We start from the raw sequence: 26,340 nt of genomic DNA, 5'->3' as shown, positions 1-26,340 counted from the left end.
TGGGCTCCGTGCTGGCCCACATGATCCACCCCAACCAGTCCTACATGGTCCCGGGCCAGTCCATCCAGTACAACATCCACCTGGTCCGGGACCTGATCCATCTTTCCCAGAGGACTGGTCAGTCGGTCGCCTTTTTCTCCCTCGATCAGGAGAAGGTGTTCGACAGGGTGGATCACGAATACCTTTTCGGAACTCTGCGTGCTTTCGGACTCGGGCCGCATTTCGTGGCTCGGGTCCAACTTTTATACGCTGCCGCAGAATGTCTAGTCAAGGTTAATGGGTCCTTGACGGCGCCCCTTCGCTTTGGGAGAGGAGTGCGTCAGGGATGCCCCATGTCCGGCCAATTGTACACCATCTGCGTGGAGCCTCCTGTGCCTGCTTCGCAGGAGGTTGATGGGATTGGCTCTGCGCGAGCCGGCCATGCAGGTCGTCGACGTGCTCCTCGCGGTCATAGATCCTGTTGACTAGCGGAGGATGCGCAACTGCCAGCAGACCTTTTCTGCCGCATCCTCCGCGAGGATCAATTGGGATCAATGTTCCGGGCTCCTGGTCGGTCAGTGGCGGGTGGACTCCCTGCCGGAGGAAATGACACCTTTTGCGTGGAGCACCACGCACCTCCTCTATCTGGGAGTCCACCTTAGCCCCGTTGGGGAAGCCTGGCCGGCAAACTGGCAGGAGTTGGAGACGAAGGTCACCGATCGGCTGGGGCGCTTGACAGGACTGCTCCGAGTGCTTTCCTACAGGGGCCAAGGGCTGGTCAAAAACCAACTGGTGGCCTCCATGCTGTGGTACCGGTTGGTCACTTTGGCCCCGCCCCCTGCATTTGCCACCAAGATCCAGAAGAAACTCGTCGATTTCTTCTGCGGCAAGAGGAAACACTGGGTCTCTGCCGCAGTCCTGAGTCTCCCGATTGAGGAGGACGGCCAGTCGCTGGTGTGCGTCCGCACCAGGCTGCAACTCTCTGTCTTCGGACCCTGCAGAGATACCTGTAGGTCGAGTGTCCTCCTAGATGGTGTGCGCTGACGACGCATTTTTTCCGTCAGTGTCACTGCCTTCAAGATGACACGCAGCTCCCGGCGGAGTCCGTTAGCCGCGCCTCTCTGAGGGAGTTGCCTGTCTTTTACCGGGATCTATTCCGAGTCTGGAACATGGTTGCCTCCAGTCAGGGCGCTTCCCCGCCGGCGGAGGGGAGCGCCTCGGCTGTCCAGGCAGCCGACTCCGGGGATGGACCAGCTGGCGGAGGAGTAGCCAAAGCCCCCGGGACGCCTCTCACTGCGGGTGGCGAGGGGGCTCGGGAGTGCGGAGCGCTCCCAGCCGAGCTGACCTCCGCTCGGCCGGAACTGCTCATTGGACCCAGGCCCCGAAACCCTCCTTGGGAGCCGGTCCCGCACAACCCGAGCCGCCTCTCGGAAATGCCCTCCATGCTATTCCAATCGGCGCGGAGGGGTTTCCTGTACGGGCTGCTCCTGCACCCTCTCCACATCCTCGCCCTCGTCAGTCAGCCGGACACGCCCTGGCAGTCCGCGTTGCCATCTGGCGGCGAGGGGAAACCCCGATGGAGGTCTCTCTACGCGGGAGTCTTCCCCCTTTACGTCGGGGACCTGGGGTGGAGGGTGTTGCACAGAGCAGTCCCATGCAATAGGCTTTCAAGAAGGTTCACGGACTCCCAGGCCGCCTGTACTTTCTGCAGCCTGGACGAGTCTGTGTTTCACATATACACGGAGTGTGCGAGGTTGCAGCCCCTATTTGAGTATTTGAAGGGGCTGCTCCTCAAGTTCTGTCTGCACTTCAGTCCCACGCTCCTGATCTTTGGGCACCCGGTGCGGAGGGGCGTGGGCCGGGAGGAGGATCTCCTCGTTGGTCTGCTCCTGGGCCTGGCCAAGGTGGCAATTCACAGGTCCAGGCTGCAGGCCGTCGGGGGGTCTGTCCTCCCCGATTGCCTGTCCCTCTTCCGCGGTTACGTTGGCGCCCGGGTGTCCCTGGAGTAGGAGTATGCGGTGTCCGCCGGCACGCTTGAGGCCTTCCACGACCGGTGGGCACTGCAGGGACTGGAGTGCATCATCGACGCCGAGAATGGCATTTTAATTTGAGTTTTTTGTTTATTTATCTGTTTTTAATAAAGTTATTTTAAAATGATGTATATAAAGGGGGCCTGAGGAATAAAGGCCCCCTCGTCATGAAAAATATAAAAGGGGCCTGGGGTATAAAGGCCACCTTAAAAAAAAACGGGGTTAGATACAGAGTAAAGCTCCCTCTACAAAAAAAAAAATGGGGGTTAGATACAGAGTAAAGCTCCCTCTACACTGTCGCTCATCAAACACTCCCAGGACAGGTACAAAAAAAAAGAAAGAAAAAGAGAAAAAAAGGGACCTTGGCGTGTTTGTCCTTAGATCTCTGAAGGCAGAAGGGCAGGTTAATAGGGTGGTGAAAAAGGCATATGGGACACTTGCCTTTATCAATCGAGGCATAGATTACAAAAGCATGGCGGTCATGTTGGAGTTGTACAGAACTTTGGTAAGGCCACTGCTGGAGTACTGTGTGCAATTCTGGTCGCCACATTATAGGAAGGATGTGATTGCACTGGAGGGGGTGCAGAGGTGATTCACCAGGATGTTGCCTGGGATGGAACATTTAAGCTACGAAGAGAGGTTGGATAGGCTTGGGTTGTTTTCGCTGGAGCAGAGAAGACTGAGGGTGACCTGATCGAGGTGTACAAGATTATGAGGGGCGTGGACAGGGCGGATAGGGAGCAGCTGTTCCCCTTAGTTGAAGGGTCAGTTACGAGGGGTCACAAGCTTAAGGTGAGGGGTGGGAGATTTAAGGGGGATTTGAGGAAGAACTTTTTTACCCAGAGGGTGGTGACGGTCTGGAATGCCCTGCCTGGGAGGGTGGTAGAGGCGGGTTGCCTCACATCCTTTAAAAAGTACCTAGATGAGCACTTGGCACGTCATAACATTCAAGGCTATGGGCCAAGTGCTGGCAAATGGGATCAGGTAGACAGGTCAGGTGTCTTTAATGCATCGGTGCAGACTCGATGGGCCGAAGGGCCTCTTCTGCGGAGATAAAGTTCCATAGATGCTAGACCAAGTAGTCAATTTTCATCAGTAAATGCAGACAGTGGTAAACGATCGTGAGCGTATCACAGTTGACCTGAATTCTGCTGCATGATGTTCACATACCCGTATTTCCAGAATTGGCTGCTGTATAACTACAGAAGTTTTACAGCATGGAAGGAGGTTTTTTGGCCCACTGTGTCTGTGCCAGCTTCTTGCTAGAGCAATCCAAAACTAATCTGAAGCCCTCCTCTTAGGAATTGATATCTATTGAATTTACTCTACCAGAAGAATGAACTGATTTGCAACTTTTGTGCTAATCTGTACAATAAGTATTTATTGACAGGTCTTTGAAGGCACTTTGCCGAAATGATGCAATAACATAGACAAATATCATATCAGTCACTGATTTTTTTTTTCAAACTGTGCTTCAAATTTGAAGTAAAGCTACTCACCATACAAATCCATCCGATGTCCAAATACATATAACAGTTGGTTAATTATGGCACATTAACAGTCACCCTTGTACCAGCACAAATCTGAACCCCAGTGTACAGCATTAGCCTCCATTTCAGTTTCATGTCATCTTCCTTTGACTCTTCACCTCAATGGCCCCGACTGTGCTGCAGCAGGGAATCTAATGGCACTTGGCGTTAGTTAGACTTGTCCTTGCACACTTGGTTTTAAAATTTTTTGTGTGGCAAGTTGCTAAAAGTGCACGCTGATTATGTTGCAGAAAGGGAAACACAGCATCTGGGACCTGAATAAATAGGGAAAGCAACTGTGCATCTCCTTAATCAATCAGATGGAAGGATTATGAAATTAATAACATAAGGACTGAGGGGAGGTGTAAATTAGAGTGGGTGACTTCAATGTCAAATCAAGTCCAGAAAGAAAAATAGAGAGGGAAAGAAAGATTGGATTCAGAAAGAGAGAAAAAGGACAGAAAGAAAAGTAATCCAGATAAATAAATTTTATGTTTTTAAAATCTCAATTAATACCAGAAGGAATAAGACCCCGCACTTGTGAGAGTTAATTTTCAAAAGCAGAGAGGTTGATTCGCAGTAATTAACACTTAGCACATTGTTGAAAGGGTATTAACGATAAGACTTTCTGTAACAAGTTTTGCTCATATTTACAGTGCAAATGTGGTAACTTCAATATATTTCAATGGTGAGGCAGACAGTGAAATGGTATTTGCAAAAAGCTAATGGTGCAGCAGTGCAACTCAGACAGCAACCTTTGATATTAGCATTTAAACGCACATCTGCTCCTTGTCCGAAGTTGCTCTGCCATTTATGCATAAATAACGGCAAGTGTCATTAGCCTCACTGTTATCTTGAGAGCAAAATCTGAGCAAAATATGTTTTTATTTGGATTGTGAGTCAACTTTTTGTGAAATTCCTAAAATGGACCAGGCCCCCCCAATCTGCCAGCTGGCTGCCTGATAGTCTGCTTTGGATGAATATATATGGCATTGCGAATATCTTCTTTCTTCTTTTCTTTTTCTTTCTAGAATATACAAAACAGGTAAACATACTTTCCATGGGATGTAGAGAAAGGAAGTGGAAACAGAAGCTAAGCATTTTCATTTTAAAAAGTTTTAAATATATTGAGAATTATCATTAAAAACTAACCGTTCCACACACAGAGGCATAGGGAAATGTAATTAACGAGTCTTCTTCTTTGGCCTCCTTGTCTCGAGAGACAATGGGTAAGCGCCTAGAGGTGGTCAGTGGTTTGTGAAGCAGCGCCTGGAGTGGCTATAAAGGCCAATTCTAGAGTGACAGACTCTTCCACAGAAGCACAGGGAAATGTAATTAACGAGTACTAAATCCAAATTATAAATCCCACATTTTCCAGAACATAGGAACATAGGAGCAGGAATAGGCCATTCAGCCCATCGAGCCTGTTCCACCATTCAATATGATCATGGCTGATCATCCACTTCGATGCCTTTTTCCCACGCTATCCTCGTATCCCCTTATGTCATTTGTATTTAGAAATCTGTCAATCTCTGCTTTAAACATACTCAATGACTGAGTTTCTACAGCCCTCTGGGGTAGAGAATTCCAAAGATTCACAACTCTCTGTAAAGAAATTTCTCCTCATCCCTGTCCTAAGTGGCTTCCCCTGAATTTTGAAATTATGTCCCCTGGTTCTAGACTCCCCAACCAAGGGAAACATCTGATCTGCCTCTACCCTGTCTATCCCTTTAAATATTTTGTAGGTTTCAATGAGATCACCTCTCATTCTTTGAAACTCTATAGAGAATACAGGCCCAGTTTCCCCAACCTCTCTTCATAGGACAGTCCCGCCATCCCAGGAACAAGTCTGGTGAACCTTTGTTGCACTCCCTCTTTGACAATAGTATTCTTCCTAAGGTAAGGGGACCAAAACTGCACATAGTACTCCAAGTGCAGTCTAACCAAGGTTCTATACAATTGAAGCAAGACTTCACTACTCCTGTACTCAAATCTACTTGCGATAAAAGCTAACATATAAGTAGCCTTCTTAATTGTTTGCTGCACCTGCATGTTAGCTTTCAGTGACATTTTAACAAGGACACCCAGATCCCTTTGTACATCTACACTTTCTAATCTCTTACCATTTAAGAAATACTCTGCACATCTATTCCTCCTACCAAAAAGGATAACCTCACATTTTTCCACATTGTATTCCATCTGCCACATTCAAGTTTGAAAAGATTTATTTAGGATCACTATTTCCATGTTGTTCGCACTTCAGCCTGTTAGTCATGAAACCAATGCACTGCCCATCAGGCAAGGGGTTGAGAAAAAAGTATCAGGACTACTAACTGCTTTGTTAAACTATACAGGACATACATTCTAGATTCACTCTGTGATATTGGAAAAGAAGGCAGCAGTTTGAAATTAATTTATGCCCAAGTATTCAATAGAATCTTAAACGGCACAGAGTGTTTAGTGATGGATCTTTAAGACATTTTACCAGATGATGCAATAATATGATCGTGCAACATCTTTATCACATCAGTTATTGATTTTTCTTACAAAAGCAAAATACTGCGGATGAGGGAAATCTAAAACTGGAACAGAAAATGCTTGACATACTCAGTATCTGTGGAGAAAGAAACAGTTAACCTTTCAGATCAATGACCTTTTGTCAGAATGGAAAATGTTAGAGATGTAACAGGCTTAAGCAAGTACACAGGCAGGGATGGGGGGAATAGAACCAAAGGGAAGGTCTGCTATAGGGTGGAAGGCAGGAGAGATTAAACGACAAAAGCGATGATGATGCAAGGCAAAAGGGGATGGTCATGGGACAAGTAAAAAAACAAAAGGGTCTAGAGGAGGTATAAACGGGAATAGCAGAATTGTCAGCAACAGCGGCCATCTGAAAAAATGGGGGCAGAGGTTATAATCTAAAATAGTCATTGTTGAGTCCAGAAGGGAGTAAAGTGCCTAATTGAAAGATGAGGTGCTATTCCTTGAGCTGTATTGAGCTTCATTAAAACAGCATAAGGGATCAAAGATGGCGTGGTCAGAGTGGGAGCAGGCCAGAGAATTAAAATGACAGGTGACTAGAAACCTGGGTAATGCTTGCAGAATGAATGGAGGTGTTCAACAAAATGGTTAGCCAATCTGCATTTGGTCTCCCCAGTGTACAGGAAGCCACATCATGATCAGTGAATACAATATGCTAAATTGAAAGAAGTACAAGTAATTCACTGTTTCACCTTGGAAAAGTGTTTGGGGCCCTGAACTGTGGAAAGGGAGGGAGTAAACAGTTGACTCTTCCACAGGTGCTGCAGATAAAATTGGTTGTCGGGGCTGTTACACAGTTGGTTCTCTCCTTGCGCTTCTGTCTTTTTCCTGCCTTTGGCTGGACTTATAACCCGTAACTGCTGCCTTCCGTGTTGTTTCGGTCGCTGTGAGACGACTATGGAGAGACCTCTCCATGGCGCATGCCTGGGCGAATGTATGGAGGTTGAGAGTTGCCCAATCGTCAAAACCCCCCTCTCGGCCTTTCTGGTGGGGTCCAAAGGAGTGCAGAGCACAAGGAAGCCAAAGAAGAAGAAGAAGAAAGGAGTGGATCAGGGTGTCGTGGATAGAATGGGCCCTTCAGAATGCTGAAAGGGGATGGGAGGGAAAAATGCATTTGATGGTGGCATCATGCTGGAGGTGACAGAAATGGCGGAGGGTGATCTGTTGAATGTGGAGACTGGTGCAGTGGAAGGTGAGGACAAGGGGAACCATATTGTGGTTCGGGGAGTGAGGGGAAGGTGTGAGAGCGGAAAATGGAATTAACACAGTCAAGGGCCCTGTCAATCATGGTGGAGGGGAATCCTCAGTTGAGGAAAGGGATGACAAATCAGAAGCACGGGTATGGTAGGTGGCATTACTAAAAAAGATGTGATCAAGATTGAGAAACTTGGAGAAAGGAATAGAGTCCTTGCAGGAAGTGGAATGGGAGGAAGTGCAGTCAAGACAGCTGTGGGAGTTAGTGGGCTGCTGGTGGATATTGGATTTCCTTTTAAGACTTTGTATAAAATTTAGTGTAAAGCTAACAAAAATGCTAATCATATTCTATGCATTGATGAAGGGTCACAGACCTGAAACGTTATCACTGCTTCTCTCTCCACAGCTGCTGCCAGACCTGCTGAGTATTTCCAACATTTCTTGTTTTTATTTCAGATTTCTAAATATTTTGCTTTTATTTTATATGACAACGTCTATTTGATGGGAACAGAGGCAGCTTGGGTAGGTTTATAACATTTCAAGATACCGAGGTGTAAAAATGCTCCGAGGCTCATTGGAAGTGAATACATTTCATGTTCAATGGACCAAACGTTTGCCTCAAGTGCACAAACTAGAACATCTTTTCACATTGCTTTCTAGGTAATGTTAAACATTTACAAATTCCCAGATTAAGCTAGTTTTGTATTCATTGTAGGACAGTCTGCATAATTTGAAAGTTACCCAGGAAATTACACACTCAGGGAGAGTAGAAAGCCATTAGACACAAAGCTCTTCTATCAAACTGCCCATCTGGTACATTTATTATGTTTGGGCAAAGAAAGCAAATCTTGTAAAGCGATGAAGTGTTGATTGCTGTTTGAAAACCCAAGGGTGCATCTGTACAGCATGAAGCATTTTCGCATGTTTTTTTTATTCCACCCATAAAGCTGAGGGCATCATTTATGGGTGAGAGAATAAAAATTTTACTGAAATTATGTGTTTAGTACAATATATAATAAATACATTTTTTGCTTTGGGAAAATGTTAAACTCATTTATGTTTCAGATAAATGGTTTTATCTGCATGAGTGGAGGAAAACAACCTCTAAACCACGCACCCACAATTTACATCTTGGAGACCCTCCCATCTCACAGTTCAATTGAATTTAGCAACTTCCATACAGAACTGGAGGGAACACCTGAGGGACAACTGCTGTAGCAATTATTAAATGCCTTCTAGTAGTTGGCTGGAACATGAACACATTACTGTGAGCAGATGGCCTACCAGCCATCTCAGATCCGCAGTAGAAGGTAAACATTGTTTCAAAGCACTCTTCTCCTCCCCCTGCAATCTGGTTATAAATGTACATCTCACTTCTCTATATTTAGATTACGGAACATGAGAAATCAATTTTATAGTATCAACAAAACAAAATGCTATGCAGTATTGAATTTAAATATCTGAACTACAGTCAAACCTTACTGAGATGGACTCACAAGAACCAGTCAAAGTACTTCATCACAAGTTCCAGCTGCACTATAGATGATAATGGAAATTCTGTGCGGCACAGGCTTATTTTTGTGAGGTTAAAGTTCATGGTAAGGTGCTTTCTTCCTGACTCCAATTTCTCTGCACCATGCCCTATCTATGGTGAAGAAACTTACTTCCAGGTCTCTGTCAAAGCAGATGTAAAACCAACTGCTATGAAGTGCACACAACGAGCCTCATTATGATTCTCCTTCAATTTTTTCTGCTCTCTGTGGAATGAGTCTGCAGGTCTCTAATTAACACATCCCCACTATTGCATAACTGAGCTACCACCCAGGAGCATCAAGATTGGAAAGTTCGAGTTCTAATCTTCATTGCTGACTTTCACTTCTCACTCCTCAGTCCCATACACTCACCAAGAGATTGATTTCAGCACATAAACCTATTGGATTGACACTTAAAACCAACTTGAGTGCTTCCCGCAGCTGAGGCCAGAAAAATATTTCCTTCAACAACTAAAAGTTATTATCTTGCTGCTCACTGCTGTGCTGATTCCACTCCCAAGCACTCATTTCTCGGCCTTTTAAAATGTATTTGGAAAAAGCAAAAGAGAATGTTATTCAAAGTAAGTGCATTACAATGCAAGTTTTGCTTTTATCTATCCTAATCAACAACTTCTTACTCAAATTAATGTAATAACTATTACGGAAATTAGATACAGAAAGAACAAGAGAACCAGAACCTTAAAAAGATACTTCTTTAAGAAAGTGCTCACTGAAAACAGTCAATGTCACAAATGTGTCAGTGCATTGCACTGTACAAACGATTCACTGATATTTGTGCACAATCTCACAGCAACTAAAACGATGAGCATTTTTTTTCTCATCCCACTGAGTAACATAGTAATTTTAAGTGAACTGTGCTGCAAAACAACTGAGAAGTTCAGTACTATCTGGCCTAGAGTTCTAAGCAGCTACTTTGGCACAGCACAGCACAGCAATCATTTGTTTGGTGGAAATTTTCCAATAGGATTTGCAGACATAAGTCATGTTCCATGACATAGGACAAACGCTTCATTGACTTCATGGTATAAGACCCCAAAACAACACAATGTACTGCGCTTCAGAATGGTACAACCTAAAAAAAGTAGAATCTGAAGTATAGCATCACATAAATCACTAGTTTATTTTAACAGCACGTTACAGTTTACAGGAAAGCTTAGCTTTCTTATGTGCACTATAAATCAAACTGAATAACATCATGGTTAAAGGGATTCAAATTAATTTCATTTGCTTGTATTTTGTGCTTGAACAATGATCACTGATGGCATAAATTGATTTGCAACAAGCATCTAGGAAAACATGTGCCATGTCCTTGTAACAGGAAAAAAAGCTAAAGTATTTGTAATGTTCAAGACCAATACAGCCACAATTCACAAGGTTAACACTGCCACTGCACTATTCAAAGAAAAGTAGTGCCAACCATGATCAAAGTGGCTCACAGTACATGTCTGGAATTTGTACGTGGTCGCAGGTTTTATTGCAATCATTATAACAATTTCAAAGACGTCAGCCATTGATGGAGCACACTGTCACGCAAACTTATACAGAAGAAAGATTTGTTGCATTAGAAGCTACAGGTCATTCCACATCTGCCACCTCAACACGCTCAGCAGACGACAATTCCCTTCCTTGACAGCATGAAATGATTTACCAGCATGCCGTAATAGCATTTTTATTGGAAAGTCTGCACTAAAGATCATACTACACTCTACTCAAAAGGAAAAATTAAAAACACTTTGCAAACTGCAATACCAAAATGACTAAAACCTGTATGCCCCGCAGAACAATCTCCCCACTTTGTAGATTTAATGTTGTGTAAGTTTGATAATCTGTCATGAGACAGCACCTTATTGAGAATAATAAAGCCTAAAAAATTAATTTCTATATGGAGTCTAATCCTTTTCATACAGAATATGACATTTCGAAAGAAGTGCAATGACCTATTGAAAACCTGACCCTCAAGATGTCTGAGATGGATTCTGGGTGGCGTATTCAGTGCAAGATTTCCTATTTAAATGTACAACAGAAGCTTGTTCTTCTTATACCCGTGGTTTCTTGTCCTTTAATTCAAGAAAACTGCACCAAAAAAAGTTAATCAGATCAAAATGAGTTAACAAACAATCAAATGCGACATGGGAACAGTGAATATTTGCATGTTTCTGAATTAAAATGTTTCTTTGAAGGATTCTTTAAACCTCAGAGAGCACCATATATAAGGGGGGGGAGGGGGGGGGAATTTTTACGGGCAAGGCAAGACGGGTTTGGATGGGTGGGCTGAGTTAAATCTCCTAAAAGTGAGATCCTGCCATCATCCCACTCACCTCTGGGTTTCACCCAGGTGGGTTTGCAGATAAGCCGGAACCTCCTTGGAGCTGTTGGGCGAGTAATTGTAATGTACAAATAGGTAGTTAACTGCTGTCTTAGCCAAACATTCTGGCTTTAACAGCCTGCACACTTATTTCCCAAGCTGTCAGCCAGTCACCTGGATTGACCCGCCGACAGTACAGCACTCCCTCAATCCTGACCCTCTGACAGTACAGCACTCCCTCAATCCTGACCCTCTGACAGTACAGCACTCCCTCAATACTGACCCTCTGACAGTACAGCACTCCCTCAATACTGACTCTCCGACAGTGCAGGACTCCCCGAATACTGACCCTCTGACAGTGCAGCACTCCTTCAGTACTGACCTTCCGACATTGCAGCACTCCCTCAGTACTGACCCTCTGATAGTGCAGCGCTCCCACAGAACTGACCCTCCGACAGTGCAGCACTCTCTCAGTACTGACCCTCCGACAGTGCAGCACACCCTCAGTACTGACCCTCTGACAGTGCAGCACTCCCTCAGTACTGGCCCTCTGACAGTGCAGCACTCCCTCAGGACTGACCCTCCGACAGTGCAGCACTCCCTCAGTACTGACCCTCTGACAGTGCAGCACTCTCTCAGTACTGACCCTCTGACAGTGCAGCACTCCCTCAGTACTGACCCTCTGACAGTGCAGCACTCTCTCAGTACTGACCCTCTGACAGTGCAGCACTCCCTCGGGACTGACCCTCCGACAGTACAGCACTCCCTCAATACTGACCCTCCAACACCATAGCACTCCCTCAATACTGACTCTCCGACAGTGCAGCAGTCTCTCAGTACTGACCTTCCGACAGTGCAGGGCTCCCTGAATACTGACCCTCTGACAGTGCAGCACTCCTTTAGTACTGACCTTATGACGGTGCAGCATTCCTTCAGTACTGACTTTCTGACACTGCAGCACTCCCTCAGTACTGACCCTCCAACAGTGCAGCACTCCCTCAGTACTGACCCTCTGACAGTGCAGCACTTCCTCAGTACTGACCCTCTGACAGTGCAGCACTCCCTCAGGACTGACCCTCCAACAGTGCAGCACTCCCTCAGTACTGACCCTCCGACAGTGCAGCACACCCTCAGTACTGACCCTCTGACAGTGCAGCACTCCCTCAGTACTGACCCTCTGACAGTGCAGCACTCTCTCAGTACTGACCCTCTGACAGTGCAGCACTCCCTCGGGACTGACCCTTCGACAGTACAGCACTCCCTCAATACTGACCCTCCAACACCATAGCACTCCCTCAATACTGACTCTCCGACAGTGCAGCAGTCTCTCAGTACTGACCCTCTGACAGTACAGCACTCCCTCAGTACTGACCCTCCGACAGTGCAGGGCTCCCTGAATACTGACCCTCTGACAGTGCAGCACTCCTTTAGTACTGACCTTATGACGGTGCAGAATTCCCTCAGTACTGACTTTCTGACACTGCAGCACACCCTCAGTACTGACCCTCCAACAGTGCAGCACTCCCTCAGTACTGACCCTCTGACAGTGCAGCACTTCCTCAGTACTGACCCTCCGAGAGTACAGCGCTCCCTCAGTACTGACCCTCTGATAGTGCAGCGCTCCCACAGTACTGACCCTCCGACAGTGCAGCAATCTCTCAGTACTGACCCTCCAACAGTGCAACACACCCTCACTACTGACCCTCTGACAGTACTGCACTCAGTACACACAAATGCCCTTTAGGGAATTAAATCTGCTGTCCTTACCTGGTCTGGCCTACATGTGACTCCAGACCCACAGCAATGTGGTTGACTCTTACATGCCCTCTGAGATGGCCTAGCAAGCCACTCAGTTGTATCTGACCGCTACGAAGTCAATAAAAAGGAATGAAACCGGACAGACCACCGGGCATCGACCTAGGCACCAGAAACGACAACCCCAGCCCTGTCAACCCTGCAGAGTCCTCCTTACTAACATCTGGGGGCTTGTGCCAACGTTGGGAGAGCTGTCTCACAGACTAGTCAAGTAACAGCCTGACATAATCCTACTCACAGAATCATAACTGACAATGTCCCAGACACTGCCGTCACCATCCCCGGGTATGTCCTGTCCCACTGCCAGGACAGACCCAGCAGAGGTGGTGGCACAGTGGTATACAGTAGGGAGGGAGTTGCCCTGGGAGTCTTCAACATCGACTCTGGATCCCATGAAGTCTCATGGCATCAGTTCAAACATGGACAAGGAAACCTCCTGCTAATTACCACCTCAGCTGATGACTCAGTACTCCTCCATGTTGAATAGCACTTGGAGGAAGCACTGAGGGTGGCAAGGGCACAGAATGTACTCTGGGTGGGGACTTCAATGTCCATCACCAAAAGTAGCTCAGTTGCACCACGACTGACCGAGGTGGCCGAGTCCTCAACGACATATCTGCTAGACTGGGTATGTGACAGGTGGTGAGGGAACCAACAAGAGGGAAAAACATAATTGACCTCATCCTCACCAAGCTGCTTGCCACAGATGCATCTGTCCATGACAGTATTGGTAGGAGTGACCACCGCACAGTCCTTGTGGAGACAAAGTCCCGCCTTCACATTGAGGATACCGTCCATCGTGTTGTGTGGCACTACCACCGTGCTGAATAGGATAGATTTCGAACAGATCTAGCAATACAAAACTGGGCATCCATGAGGCGCTGTGGGCCATCAGCAGCAGCAGAATTGTACTCAACCACAATCTGTAACCTCATGGCCCAGCATATCCCTCACTCTACCATTACCATCAAGCCAGGAGACCAACCCTGGTTCAATGAAGAGTGCAGGGGGGCACGCCAGGAGCAGCACCAGGCATACCTCAAAATGAGGTGTCAACCTGGTGAAGCTACAACACAGGACTATCTGTGTGCCAAAGTGCGTAAGCAGCATGCGATAGACAGAGCTAAGCGATCCCACAACCAACGGATCAGATCTGAGCTCTGCAGTCCTGACACATCCACCCGTAAATGGTGGTGGACAATTAAACAACTAACTGGAGGAGGTGGCTCCACAAATATCCCCATCCTCAATGAGGGGGAAGCCCAGCACATCAGTGCAAAAGATAAAACTGAAGCATTTGCAACAATCTTCAGCCAGAAGTGCCTAGTTAATGATGAATCTCGGTCTCCTCCTGAAGTCCCCAGCATCACAGATGCCTGAGTTCAGCCAATTTGATTCACTCCGCGTGATATCAAGAAACGACTAAAGGCACTGGATACTGCAAAGGCTATGGGCCCTGACAATAATCGCTGATGATTGCATAATGTTCAGCATCATTCATGACTCCTCAGACACTGAAGCAGTCCGTGTAGAAATGCAGCAAGACTTGGACAATATCCAGGCTTGGGCTAATAAGTGGCAAGTAACATTCACACCACACAAGTACCAGGCAATGACCATCTCCAACAAGAGAGAATCTAACCATCTCCCCTTGACATTCAATGGCATTACCATCGCTGAATCCCCCACTATCAACATCCTAGGGGTTACCATTGACCAGAAACTGAACTGGAGTAGCCATATTAATACCGTGGCTACAAGAGCAGGTCAGAGGCTAGGAATGCTGCGGCGAGTAACTCACCTCCTGACTCCCCAAAGCCTGTCCACCATCTACAAGGTACAAGTCAGGAGTGTGATGGAATACTCTCCACTTGCCTGAATGGGTGCAGCTCCAACACTCAAGAAGCTCGACACCATCCAGGGACAAAGCAGCCCGCTTGATTGGCACCCCATCTACAAACATTCACTCCCTCCATCACCAACACACAGTGGCAGCAGTGTGTACCATCTACAAGATGCACTGCAGCAACGCACCAAGGCTCCTTAGACAGCACCTTCCAAACCCGCAACCTCTACCAACTAGAAGGACAAGGGCAGCAAATGCATGGGAACACCACCACCTGCAAGTTCCCTTCCAAGTCACACACCATCCTGACTTGGAACTATATCGCTGTTCCTTCACTGTTGCTGGGTCAAAATCCTGGAACTCCCTTCCTAACAGCACTGTCGGTGTACCTACATCACATGGACTGCAGCGGTTCAAGAGGTCACCACCACCTTCTCAAGAACAATTAGGGATGGTCAATAAATGCTGGCCTGGCCAGCGACGCCCACAACCCATGAATGAATTTTTAAAACTCCCTCAATACTGACCCTCCGACAGTGCAGCACTCCCTCAGTCCTGACCCTCCGACAGTACAGCACTCCGTCAAAGCCTAAAGGCATTATGTCTCAATGCGCGGAGTATTCGCAATAAGGTAGGCAAAATAACCGCCCAAATAGATGTAAATGGATACGATATAGTTGCAATTACAGAGACATGGCTGCAGGGTGACCAAGGATGGGAACTGAACATCTAAGGGTATTCATTATTTAGGAAGGACAGGCAAAAATGGCAAGGAGGTGGAGTAGCATTGCTAGTAAAAGAGGAAATCAATACAATAGCGAGGAAGGATATTAGCTCAGAGAATCCTAATGTAGAATCTGTATGGGTGGAGCTAAGAAACACCAAGGGGCAGAAAACATTGGTGGGGATTGTATATAGACCCCCAAACAGCAGTGGTGTTGTAGAGGATGGCATTAAACAGGAATTTAGAGACGCATGCAATAAGGGTACAACTGTAATTATAGGTGATTTTAATCTACATATAGATTGGTCAAACCAAATTAGCAATAATACTGTAGAGGAGGAATTCCTGGACTGCGTATGTGATTTTTTTTTGGACCAGTACATTGAGGAACCAACTAGAGAACAGGCCATCCTAGACTGGGTATTGTGCAATGAGGAAGGATTAGTTAAGAATCTTGTTGTGCGCGGTCCCTTGGGGAACAGCGACCATAACATGATAGAATTCTTCATTAAGATGGAGAGTGAGAGAGTTGATTCCGAGACTAGGGTCCTGAATCTAAAAAAAGGGAACTATGAAGGTATGAGGCATGAGTTGGCTATGATAGATTAGGGAACGTTACTTAAAAGGTTGACAGTGGATAGGCAATGGCTAGCATTTAAAGAGCGCATGGATGAATTACAACAATTGTTCATTCCTGTCTGGCGCAAAAATAAAACAGGAAGGGTGGCTCAACTGTGGCTAACAAAAGAAATTAGGGATAGTATTAGATCCAAGGAGGCAAAATATAAAATGGCCAGAAAAAGCAGAAAACCTGAGGTAAAAACAAGAAATGCTGGAAATACTCAGCAGGTCTGGCAGCATCTGTGGAGAGAGAAGCAGAGTTAACGTTTCAGGTCAGTGACCCTTCATCAGAACTAACAAATATTAGAAATGTAAAAGATTTTAAGCAAGTAAAGTGGGGGTGGGGCAAGAGTTAACAAAAGAGGTGTTGATAGGACAAGGTCACAGAGAATAACAGACCAGAAGGTCATGGAACAAAGGCAAATGATATGTTAATGGTCTGGTGAAAGACAAAGCGTTAGTACAGAGCAGGTGTGAATTGACTGTAAAATGAACAGCCCTGGTTCCAAGCACAAACATTAAAAAATCAAAAACAGTGGGAAGGCACAGTAGAAACAAACTAAAATAAAATAAACAAATAAAAAATAAAAAAATTAACGAAAAATAAAAAGCGGGGCCCGTCATGCTCTGAAATTACTTAACTCAATGTTCAGTCCGGAAGGCTGTAGGCTGCCTAATCAGTAAATGAGGTGCTGTTCCTTGAGCTTGTGTTGTTGTTCACTGGAACACTGCAGCAATCTCAGGACAGAAATGTGGGCATGAGAGCAGGCGGGTTGTTGAAATGACCAGAAAATCTGAGGATTGGGAGCAGTTTAGAATTCAGCAAAGGAGGACAAAAGGATTGATTAAGAAGGGGAAAATAGAGTATGAGAGTAAGCTTGCAGAGAACATAAAAACTGACTGTAAAAGCTTCTATAGATATGTGAAGAGAAAAAGATTAGTGAAGACAAACGTGGGGCCCTTGCAGTCAGAAACGAGGGAATTTATAATGGGGAGCAAAGAAATGGCAGACCAATTAAATACATACTCTGGTTCTGTCTTCACAAAGGAGGACACAAATTACCTCCCAGAAATGTTGGGGAACATAGGGTCTAGTGAGAAGGAGGAACTATATGAAATCAGTATTAGTAGGGAAATGGTGTTAGGGAAATTGATGGGATTGAAGGGCAATAAATCCCCAGGACCTTTAGCAAACAGGGTTAAGGAAAATCCCAAAGCCTTTTATTCATATATAAGGAGCAAGAGGGTAACTAGAGAAAGGATTGGCCCACTCAAGGACAAAGGAGGAAAGTTATGCGTGGAGTCAGAGAAAATGGGTGAGATTCTAAACGAGTACTTTGCATCGGTATTCACCGAGGAGAGGGACATGACGGATGTTGAGGTTAGGGACAGATGTTTGATTACTCTCGGTCAAGTCGGCACAAGGAGGGAGGAAGTGTTGGGTATTCTAAAAGGCATTAAGGTGGACAAGTCCCCAGGTCCGGATGGGATCTATCCCAGGTTACTGTGGGAAGCGAGAGAGGAAATAGTTGGGGCCTTAACAGATATCTTTGCAACATCCTTAAACACGGGTGAGGTCCCGGAGGACTGGAGAATTGCTAATGTTGTCCCCTTGCTTAAGAAGGGTAGCAGGGAAAATCCAGGTAATTATAGACCGGTGAGCCTGACGTCAGTGGTAGGGAAGCTGCTGGAGAAGATACTGAGGGATAGGATCTATTCCCATTTGGAAGAAAATGGGCTTATCAGTGATAGGCAACATGGTTTTGTGCAGGGAAGGTCATGTCTTACCAACTTAATAGAATTCTTTGAGGAAGTGACAAAGTTGATTGATGAGGGAAGGGCTGCAGATGTCATATACATGGACTTCAGTAAGGCGTTTGATAAGGTTCCCCATGGTAGGCTGATGGAGAAAGTGAAGGCGCATGGGGTGCAAGGTGTACTAGCTAGATGGATAAAGAACTGGCTGGGCAACAGGAGACAGAGAGTAGCAGTGGAAGGGAGTTTCTCAAAATGGAGACGTGTGACCAGTGGTGTTCCACAGGGATCTGTGCTGGGACCACTGTTGTTTGTGATATACATAAATGATTTGGAGGAAAGTATAGGTGGTCTGATTAGCAAGTTTGCAGACGACACTAAGATTGGTGGAGTAGCAGATAGTGAAGGGGACTGTCAGAGAATACAGCAGAATATAGATAGACTGGAGAGTTGGGCAGAGAAATGGCAGACGGAGTTCAATCAGGGCAAATGCGAGGTGATGCATTTTGGAAGATCCAATTCAAGAGTGAACTATACAGTAAATGGAAAAGTCCTGGGGAAAATTGATGTACAGAGAGATTTGGGTGTTCAGGTCCATTGTTCCCTGAAGGTGGCAACGCAGGTCAATAGAGTGGTCAAGAAGGCATACGGCATGCTTTCCTTCATCGGACGGGGTATTGAGTACAAGAGTTGGCAGGTCATGTTACAGTTGTATAGGACTTTGGTTCGGCCACATTTGGAATACTGCGTGCAGTTCTGGTCGCCACATTACCAAAAGGATGTGGATGCTTTGGAGAGGGTGCAGAGGAGGTTCACCAGGATGTTGCCTGGTATGGAGGGCGCTAGCTATGAAGAGAGGTTGAGTAGATTAGGATTATTTTCATTAGAAAGACGGAGGTTGAGGGGGGACCTGATTGAGGTGTACAAAATCATGAGAGGTATAGACAGGGTGGATAGCAAGAAGCTTTTTCCCAGAGTGTGGGATTCAATTACAAGGGGACACGAGTTCAAAGTGAAAGGGGAAAAGTTTAGGGGGGATATGCGTGGAAAGTTCTTTACGCAGAGGGTGGTGGGTGCATGGAACGCATTACCAGCGGAGGTGGTAGACGCAGGCACGATAGCGTCTTTTAAGATGTATCTAGACAGATACATGAATGGGCAGGAAGTAAAGAGATACAGACCATTAGAAAATAGGCGACAGGTTTAGATAGAGGATTTGGATCGGCGTAGACTTGGAGGGCCGAAGGGCCTGTTCCTGTGCTGTAATTTTCTTTGTTCTTTGTTCTTTGACCTGATAATCGACATCCCAGAGTACTTAAGGAAGTGGCCATAGAAATAGTAGATGAATTGCTGGTCATTTTTCAAAATTCTATAGACTCTGGAACAGTTCCAACAGATTGGAGGGTAGCTAATGTAACCCCACTATTTAAAAAAGGTGGCAGAGAGAAAACAGGGAATGCTAGACCGGTTAGCCTGACATCAGTAGTGGGGAAAATGCTAGAGTCCATTATAAACGATGCAATAGCAGAGCACTTGGAAAACAATGACAGGATCAGACAAGGTCAACATGGATTTCCGAAAGGGAAATCATGCTTGACAAATCAAATGGAATTTTTTGAGGATGTAACTCGTGGAATAGATAAGGGAGAACCAGTGGATGTGGTGTCTTTGGACTTTCAGAAGGCTTTCGATAAGGTCCTACATAAGAGATTAGTGTGCAAAATTAAAGCACATGGGATTGGGGGTAAGGTACTGACATGGATAGAGAACTGGCTGGCAGACAGGAAACAAAGAGTAGGAATAAACGGGTCTTTTTCCGAGTGGCAGGCAGGTGACTAGTGGGGTACCACAAGGATCAGTGCTAGGACCCCAGCTATTCACAATATATATTAATGATATAGATGAGAAAACTAAATGTAATATATCCAAGTTTGCAAATGACACAAAGCTGGGTGGGAGTGTGAGCTGTGAGGAGGATGCAGAGAAGCTACAGTGTGATTTGGACAGGTTGAGTGAGTGGGCAAGTACATGGCAGATGCAGTATAATGTGGATAAGTATGAGGTTATCCACTTTGGTTGCAAAAACAGAAAGGCAGATTATTATCTGAACGGCGATAGATTGGGAAAGGAGGAAGTGCAGCGAGACCTGGGTGTCCTTGTGCACCAGTAGCTGAAAGTAAGCATGCAAGTGCAGCAGGCAGTTAAGAAGGCAAAAGGTATGTTGGCCTTCATAGCGAGAGGATTCGAGTACAGGAGCAAGGATGACTTGCTGCAATTAGACAAGGCCTTGGTGAGATCACATCTGGAAAATTGTGAGCAGTTTTGGTCTCCTTATCTGAGGAAGGATGTTCTTGCTCTGAAGTGAGTGCAGTGAAGGTTCACCAGACTGATTCCTGGGATGGCAGGACTGATGTATGAAGAGAGATTGAGTCGATTAGGCTTGTATTCGCGAGAGTTTAGAAGAATGAGAGGGGATATCATAGAAACCTACAAAATTCTAACAGGACTGGACAGACTAGATGCAGGAAGGATGTTCCCGATGGCGGGGGAGTCCAGGACCAGGGGTCACAGTCTAAGGATAAGGGGTAAGCCATTTAGGACTGAGATGAGGAGAGATTTCTTTACCCAGAGAGTGGTGAACCTGTGGAATTCTCTACCACAGAAAGCAGTTGAGGCCAAATCATTATATTCAAGAAAGAGTTCTTAGGTCTAATGGGATCAAGGGATATGGGGAGAAATCGGAAGCAGGTTACTGAGTTTGGATGATCAGTCTCATTTGCAGACCCGAGCAGGCCTTTACCTCAGATCCCACAGCAGGGCCTCCAGGTAAGAGTGAGAGACCTAGGGAGCAGCCTTCCCAGGTCTCCTCTCCATTCCTGTGGTTGCTGCAGCCTCAGGATTCTATATCCAGTTGAGACATTCTAACCCATGCTGGGGGCCCTTTAATTAGATATTCTTACCTTCAGAGATTAGGCACATCATCCCGTCCACCCTCTCTGATTGGTTGGGAAACCCGGAAGTGGGATGTTAATGCCGGGGCTCAATTAAACAGCCAAGACAAAACCCACTCCAGGAGCAAGCAGCTACAGGTCCTGCCTTTTCGCCAGGGATTCAGACTTGAAAATTTCACACCAGTTGCAGGTTTACTGAAAAAATATGGGGTGGAGTGAAATGTAACTTTGGCGGGGTGTATAATGGATAAACGCTCCTATTTTGCCTATTCAGCAACCTCATTGTAATTGACTTTCACCTCCATAGATCTCTTCCACATGTTTTGTGATTTGTATTGGTTACGTAAAGGAAAAAAATGTTTGCACCCTCACAAAAATGTACAAATAACTTCATCGTGGCGTGGAGACTAATTATGAAGTGTGGGAATTTGCTGAGCTGAGCTCAGGAGCTTTTCACCCCACAAGAGGTAAGACAGGGCAAGATAAGGTGCTCTGGGATAGAATTCTTAGAGTTGAGCTTCATGCTCTACCTATAATGTGAATGGATGTAAAGAAAGCGTATTGTTCTATATATTTTTGTAGAGTACGTAGGTAATAAAGTACAGCACCAGAATATACTTCACAGGCTATCCTAACAAAAACTATTACAAGAATAGAGGTTGGGACTCAGCAGGGCATTATCCATATCTTACTGGACATTGGAGCTCCTATGTGTTCTGCCACTTTGCTGCTAGCTGCAAATCATGATTTACCTATGAATTTATTTATTTTTGGTTCAGTCTAGACAAAGTAAAAACAGCTATAATTAAAAAATGAAATCTGCCATATTGCAGACGGATAATAAAAAGTAACTCCTGATTAAAATCTCCACTGCTTATGCCCAAAATATTTAAACGCATTCCTTCATTTGCCTTGAACTGAGCAAAGGAACTATGAGATTCTAGGATTTGTTACATACCAGTGACATGCTACCTTGAAAATTATAATTCCAATTTATTTTCTGTGATTGAATTTAACCAGAGGAAAATGGAATGTGAAAGGATTGGGTTTATTTTCATCGGAAGGACAACATTTACTTTGTCTATTATTTTTAGCTGGTTTAGGATGATCAACTCCATCTGAAAGCAATTAGACAGTTTCAGTTTTGATGTGAAAATTCTGTCCTCGCATGAGCAGTACTCAAATCAGTGAGGTGTGACATGTTAATCTCAGCCCTCTAGGACGGGGGGAGACTGAAACCCTAGTTGTGATTTTTAACCTAATTTTAAATAGCAGAAACTGGACGGGCAGCTGTTAAATTTGGCCAGGAGACCAACCCGCTGACGCCTGCGGTCTTCCGTTACAGAATAGAATCATAGAATGGTTACAGCACAGAAGGAGGCCATTTGGCCCATTGTGCCCATGCCAGCTCTCTGCAAGAGCAATCCAGCTTGTCCCACTCCTGCACCCTTTCTCTGTAGCCTTGCAAATGTCTTTCCCTTCTAATTCATTGGAGCAGGCAGCCAAGATATTTCCTGAAACCAGGGTGTCCTTTTTAAATATGCAGATAGGCATTTAGTGATGTAATTGTCCTCGACTGCAATTTTAACTGGTGGCCTGAGTCGCAAAGCCACTGGCTTTCCTGCAAGGTAAAGCTAGCAGCAAGAGGAACCAAACCCACCCAAGTACCAGTTCTGTGGAGAGAGGAACAGAGTTAATGACCTCAATGTTAACAGGGAGGTGGTGAGGGTATTGGGGAGCCCAGTAGCGTGGGAAAAACCTCATTTAAATAATCTTATGCAAACTCCCCCCAGACCCCCCTGGTGTGTGGGTAAGCAAACAAATTGCATGAGGTGCAGCCGGGGACCCATGGGGACGATCCTCAGAAGCCAGTAGAGACTGAAGGCTCTGGGCCTTGATTGGGGCTGCGGGTGGGGTGGGGCGGAGTGGGGGGGGGCAGCCTGTACATCAGGGCTGTGGCACGCTGAAGACTTCCTTGTGAAGTCTGTGCGGAGCACTCCTGCACTGCCTGGCCCACAAGCTTTGCTAAAAGTTGATCTTCAGCACTTACTAGCTTGGCCAGTTGGCACCTCCTGCCTCTATTACTACTGATTTCTGTTACAAACTGGCCTCACACCCAGTGTCAGAAATACATGAAGAGAATAAGAAAAGATGATTACTTCTGTCCTGTTTTCTTTTTTGTTTCAGGACTTGCAAAAAATATTTTTGGCTCCTCTCTTCGAAGTCTGTTTTGACAAAATAAATATTTTTGCTTCTCACCCTTGTTTTCAAATCCCTTCATGGCCTCAACCCTCCGTATCTCTGTAATGTCCTCCAGCCCCACAACCCTCCAAGATATCTGTGCTCCTCTGATTCTGACCTCTTGTGCATCCCTGATTTTAATCGCTCCACCATTGGTGGCCACGCCTTCAGTTGCCCGGGCCCTAAGCTTTCGAATACCCTCTCTATACCTCTCTGCCTTTCTATCTAATTTTTCTCCTTTAAGACATTCCTTGAAACCTACCTCTTGGTCTAAGCTTTTGGTCAACTGATCTATTATCTTCTTACATGGCTCGGTGTAATATTTTGTTTTACAATGCTCCTGTGAAACGCCTTGGTACGTTACATTAAAGGTGCTATATAAATATAAGTTGTTGTTGTTCAAGGTGCTATATCATTATAAGAAGTTGTTGTTGTTGTCCTCGTAAGGACTTTTAAGAAATGGCTGCAGAAGGGATAGGCACTGACATGCTGCACCATGGGCATTTGACAAAATTATTGACTCAGTTAGGGACATGGGGCAATTAATCTGTATATAAAGTGTATAGCCAATCTAGCGCCATCAAACACAATCCGATTTAAAACACATTTCTCCCTATAAATAACCAAGTATGCAAACATCAATGGAGAGCAGCACAACTGTGTTAGCTAGCTAGCAAGCAAAATATTATGAAATGCCAGTGCGAATTACTTTTGTTGACAGAATACAGCATGTCATGCGGTGATAGATGGACCTTATTGGATGACCTCTCCCGGCAGCAGCGAGGCAACGTGGCGGCCCCCCCGCCACTCGGCGACGGGACCACAATCACCATATTCAAATTAATAAAATTAATGCATTTACATATACTTACCTCAGATCTTCAGGGCCGCCGCAAACTTTGGCGTGACAGCTGGCACTCCCGCACCTTCGGATCCCCGTCCGGGGAAACAAGGCGCGACACTGGTGGGGAGGGGGGAGAAGGTAGGTTTATCAATGTGGGGTGGGGGGTGGGGGGACAGGGTCAAATTAACGTCATAGGTTAGGGGCTGGTGGGAAAGGCTGTATTTTAAACATTGTGCAGTTTGGGCGGGGAAGGTCAGATGTTAAAGGTAAGTGTTTGGGGGGGCAGGGCAAATAGTTAATATAATTGTTATGGGCGGGTGGGAGAGGGGCAAAAGCAATGTATTGATTTAATTGTATTGAATATGTCTTTAAATATTTAAATAAGCCAGCAGGCAGCTGATGTCATTGGGGAAGGACAGACTGCCCCCTCCAGGTGATTTGGGTGGAGCGGGGGTGGGGAGAGCTGCCACGCTTAAGATTTCAGTGGCTCTTTGGCATGTGGCCTGCATAGGCAGGCTGCCATTTTTTGAGCTCACCACCGAGATCGGCGGCAGGGTCTTAAAATTCAGCCCTCGGTGACTCTCTCTCTCTCTCTCTCTCTCTGCCTATTTCTCCCACTCCCTCTCTGTTTCCCCCTTCTCTCTGTTGCCCCTCTGTGTAGTCTCCACCTCTGTGTTCCCCCCCTCTGTGTTGGCCCACCTCTCTGTGTTATCCCACCTCTCTGTGTTATCCCTCCTCTCTGTATTGTTCCCTCCCCTCTCTGTCATTTCCCAATGTCATTCCCCTTTCTGTGTTGTCCCCCCCGTATGTCATGCCTGCTCTCTCTCTCACCCTCTCTCTGTCCCCCCTCTCTCTCACTGTCCCCCTTCTCTCTCCATTCCCCCCTCTCTGTGTCCACCCCTCTGTCTGTCCCCATCTCTCTGTCTTCCTCTCTATATCACCTCTTCTCTCTGTCACCTCTTCTCTCTGTCACCTCTTCTCTCTGTCCCTCTCACTCTCTCAAACCTCTCTCTCCCCCTTCTCTCTCCCCCTCTCTCTCTGTCCCCCTTCTCTCCTCTCTGTCACTCTCTCTCCTCTGTCTCTCTCCATCCCCCATCCCTCTCTCTTTCTCCCCCTCTCGCTCTGTCCCTCTCTCTCTCCCCTCTCTCTCTGTCCTTCTCTCTCCCCTCTCTCCCTTTCCTCTCTCTCTCTCTCTCCGCCTCCTCTCTCTGACTGTTGCTGAGAGCGGGAACAGTAGTTTCCGAACTTCGGACAGCTTCGGGGTTTGCTTGTGGGCTTTTAGAAAAAAATCAGAACCCAGCGGAAATCCCCAAATCTGTCTGATGTTTGGAAACCGCTGTTCCTGCTCCCAGCACCTGTCAGCTGTGAAAATGACAGTGCAATTTTTTAAAAAGTCGGTCTGGTCGGAAAGAAGTCAATGGGAAATTTCTCATCCCTGAAATTAACAGTCATGGACCTCGAAATATTTTACCACGGACACTGGTGTCCATGACTGCTGGGCTGCAGTTAGAATCATAGAATCACATAATAATACAGCACAGAAGGAGGACATTCGGCACATGTTGTCTGTGCTGGCTCTTTCGAAGAGCAATTCAGTTAGTCCCACTAGCCCAAGTTTAATTAAATACAAATTATCAAGGCTAGTTTGGCTGCGTAAAGCTTAGAGTGAAGCCAGCCATTCTAAACAGAACGATTGATTTATTCATTCATAATTTGATTGAAGTATGTAAGATCCTGAATGGTCTTGACAAGGCGGATTTGGAAAGGACGTTTCCTATTGTGGGTGAGTCCAGAACTAGGGGGCACTGTTTTAAAATTAGGGGTCGCCCTTTTAGGACAGAGATGAGGAGAAATTTTTTCTCTCAGAGGGTTGTGCGACTTTGGAACTCTCTGCCTCAGAAGGTGGTGGAGGCGGGGTCATTGAATAATTTTAGGGCAGGGGTAGATAGATTCTTGTTAGGCAAAGGAATCAGGGGCCGAATGGCATACTTCTGTTCCTAATTCGCATGTTCGTATAAGTACGACAGTCATTTGTTTTTGAAATGCATTCAAAATGAAGGAAGCATTGATAAATGTTTTTTGGGACATTCAGAAAGAAGAGCAGAATGGAGAGCTTTGTTTAATACGGGCTATGGTAGCATAGTGATTCTGTTAGTGGACTAGTAATCCAGTAGGTCTAGACTAATGATCCAATGATGTGAGTTTAAATCCCACCATGGTAACTGGGGAGTTTAAATTCAGTTTATTTATTTAGAGATACAGCACTGAAACAGGCCCTTCGGCCCACCAAGTCTGTGCCGACCATCAACCACCCATTTATACTAATCCTACATTAATCCCATATTCCTACCACATCCCCACCTATACTAGGGGCAATTTATAATGGCCAATTTACCTATCAATCTGCAAGTC

General features: G+C 45.8%; 1 protein-coding gene across 6 annotated transcripts in view; it reads right to left on the bottom strand.

Annotated features, from left to right (window-relative positions):
• The window catches only part of anos1b (anosmin 1b), a 238,847-nt gene that overhangs the window by 91,311 nt on the left and 121,196 nt on the right, over positions 1-26,340 (bottom strand). The window contains exon 1 of one of the 6 annotated variants that reach the window (XM_068042441.1): positions 3,509-3,673. The exons of the other annotated variants lie outside the window; for them this stretch is intronic. Within the exon in view, the coding sequence (XP_067898542.1) occupies positions 3,509-3,538 (30 nt within the window). The 5' untranslated portion in view covers positions 3,539-3,673. Of the gene's footprint in view, positions 1-3,508; positions 3,674-26,340 lie in introns of those variants that run through there. 6 annotated transcript variants of the gene reach the window in all.

The sequence above is a fragment of the Heterodontus francisci genome, chromosome 11 (assembly GCF_036365525.1).
Source record: "Heterodontus francisci isolate sHetFra1 chromosome 11, sHetFra1.hap1, whole genome shotgun sequence".
Lineage (NCBI taxonomy): Eukaryota > Metazoa > Chordata > Chondrichthyes > Heterodontiformes > Heterodontidae > Heterodontus > Heterodontus francisci.
The sequence above is the reverse complement of the archived record's forward strand: the minus strand, read 5'-3'. Positions and strand labels throughout refer to the sequence as shown.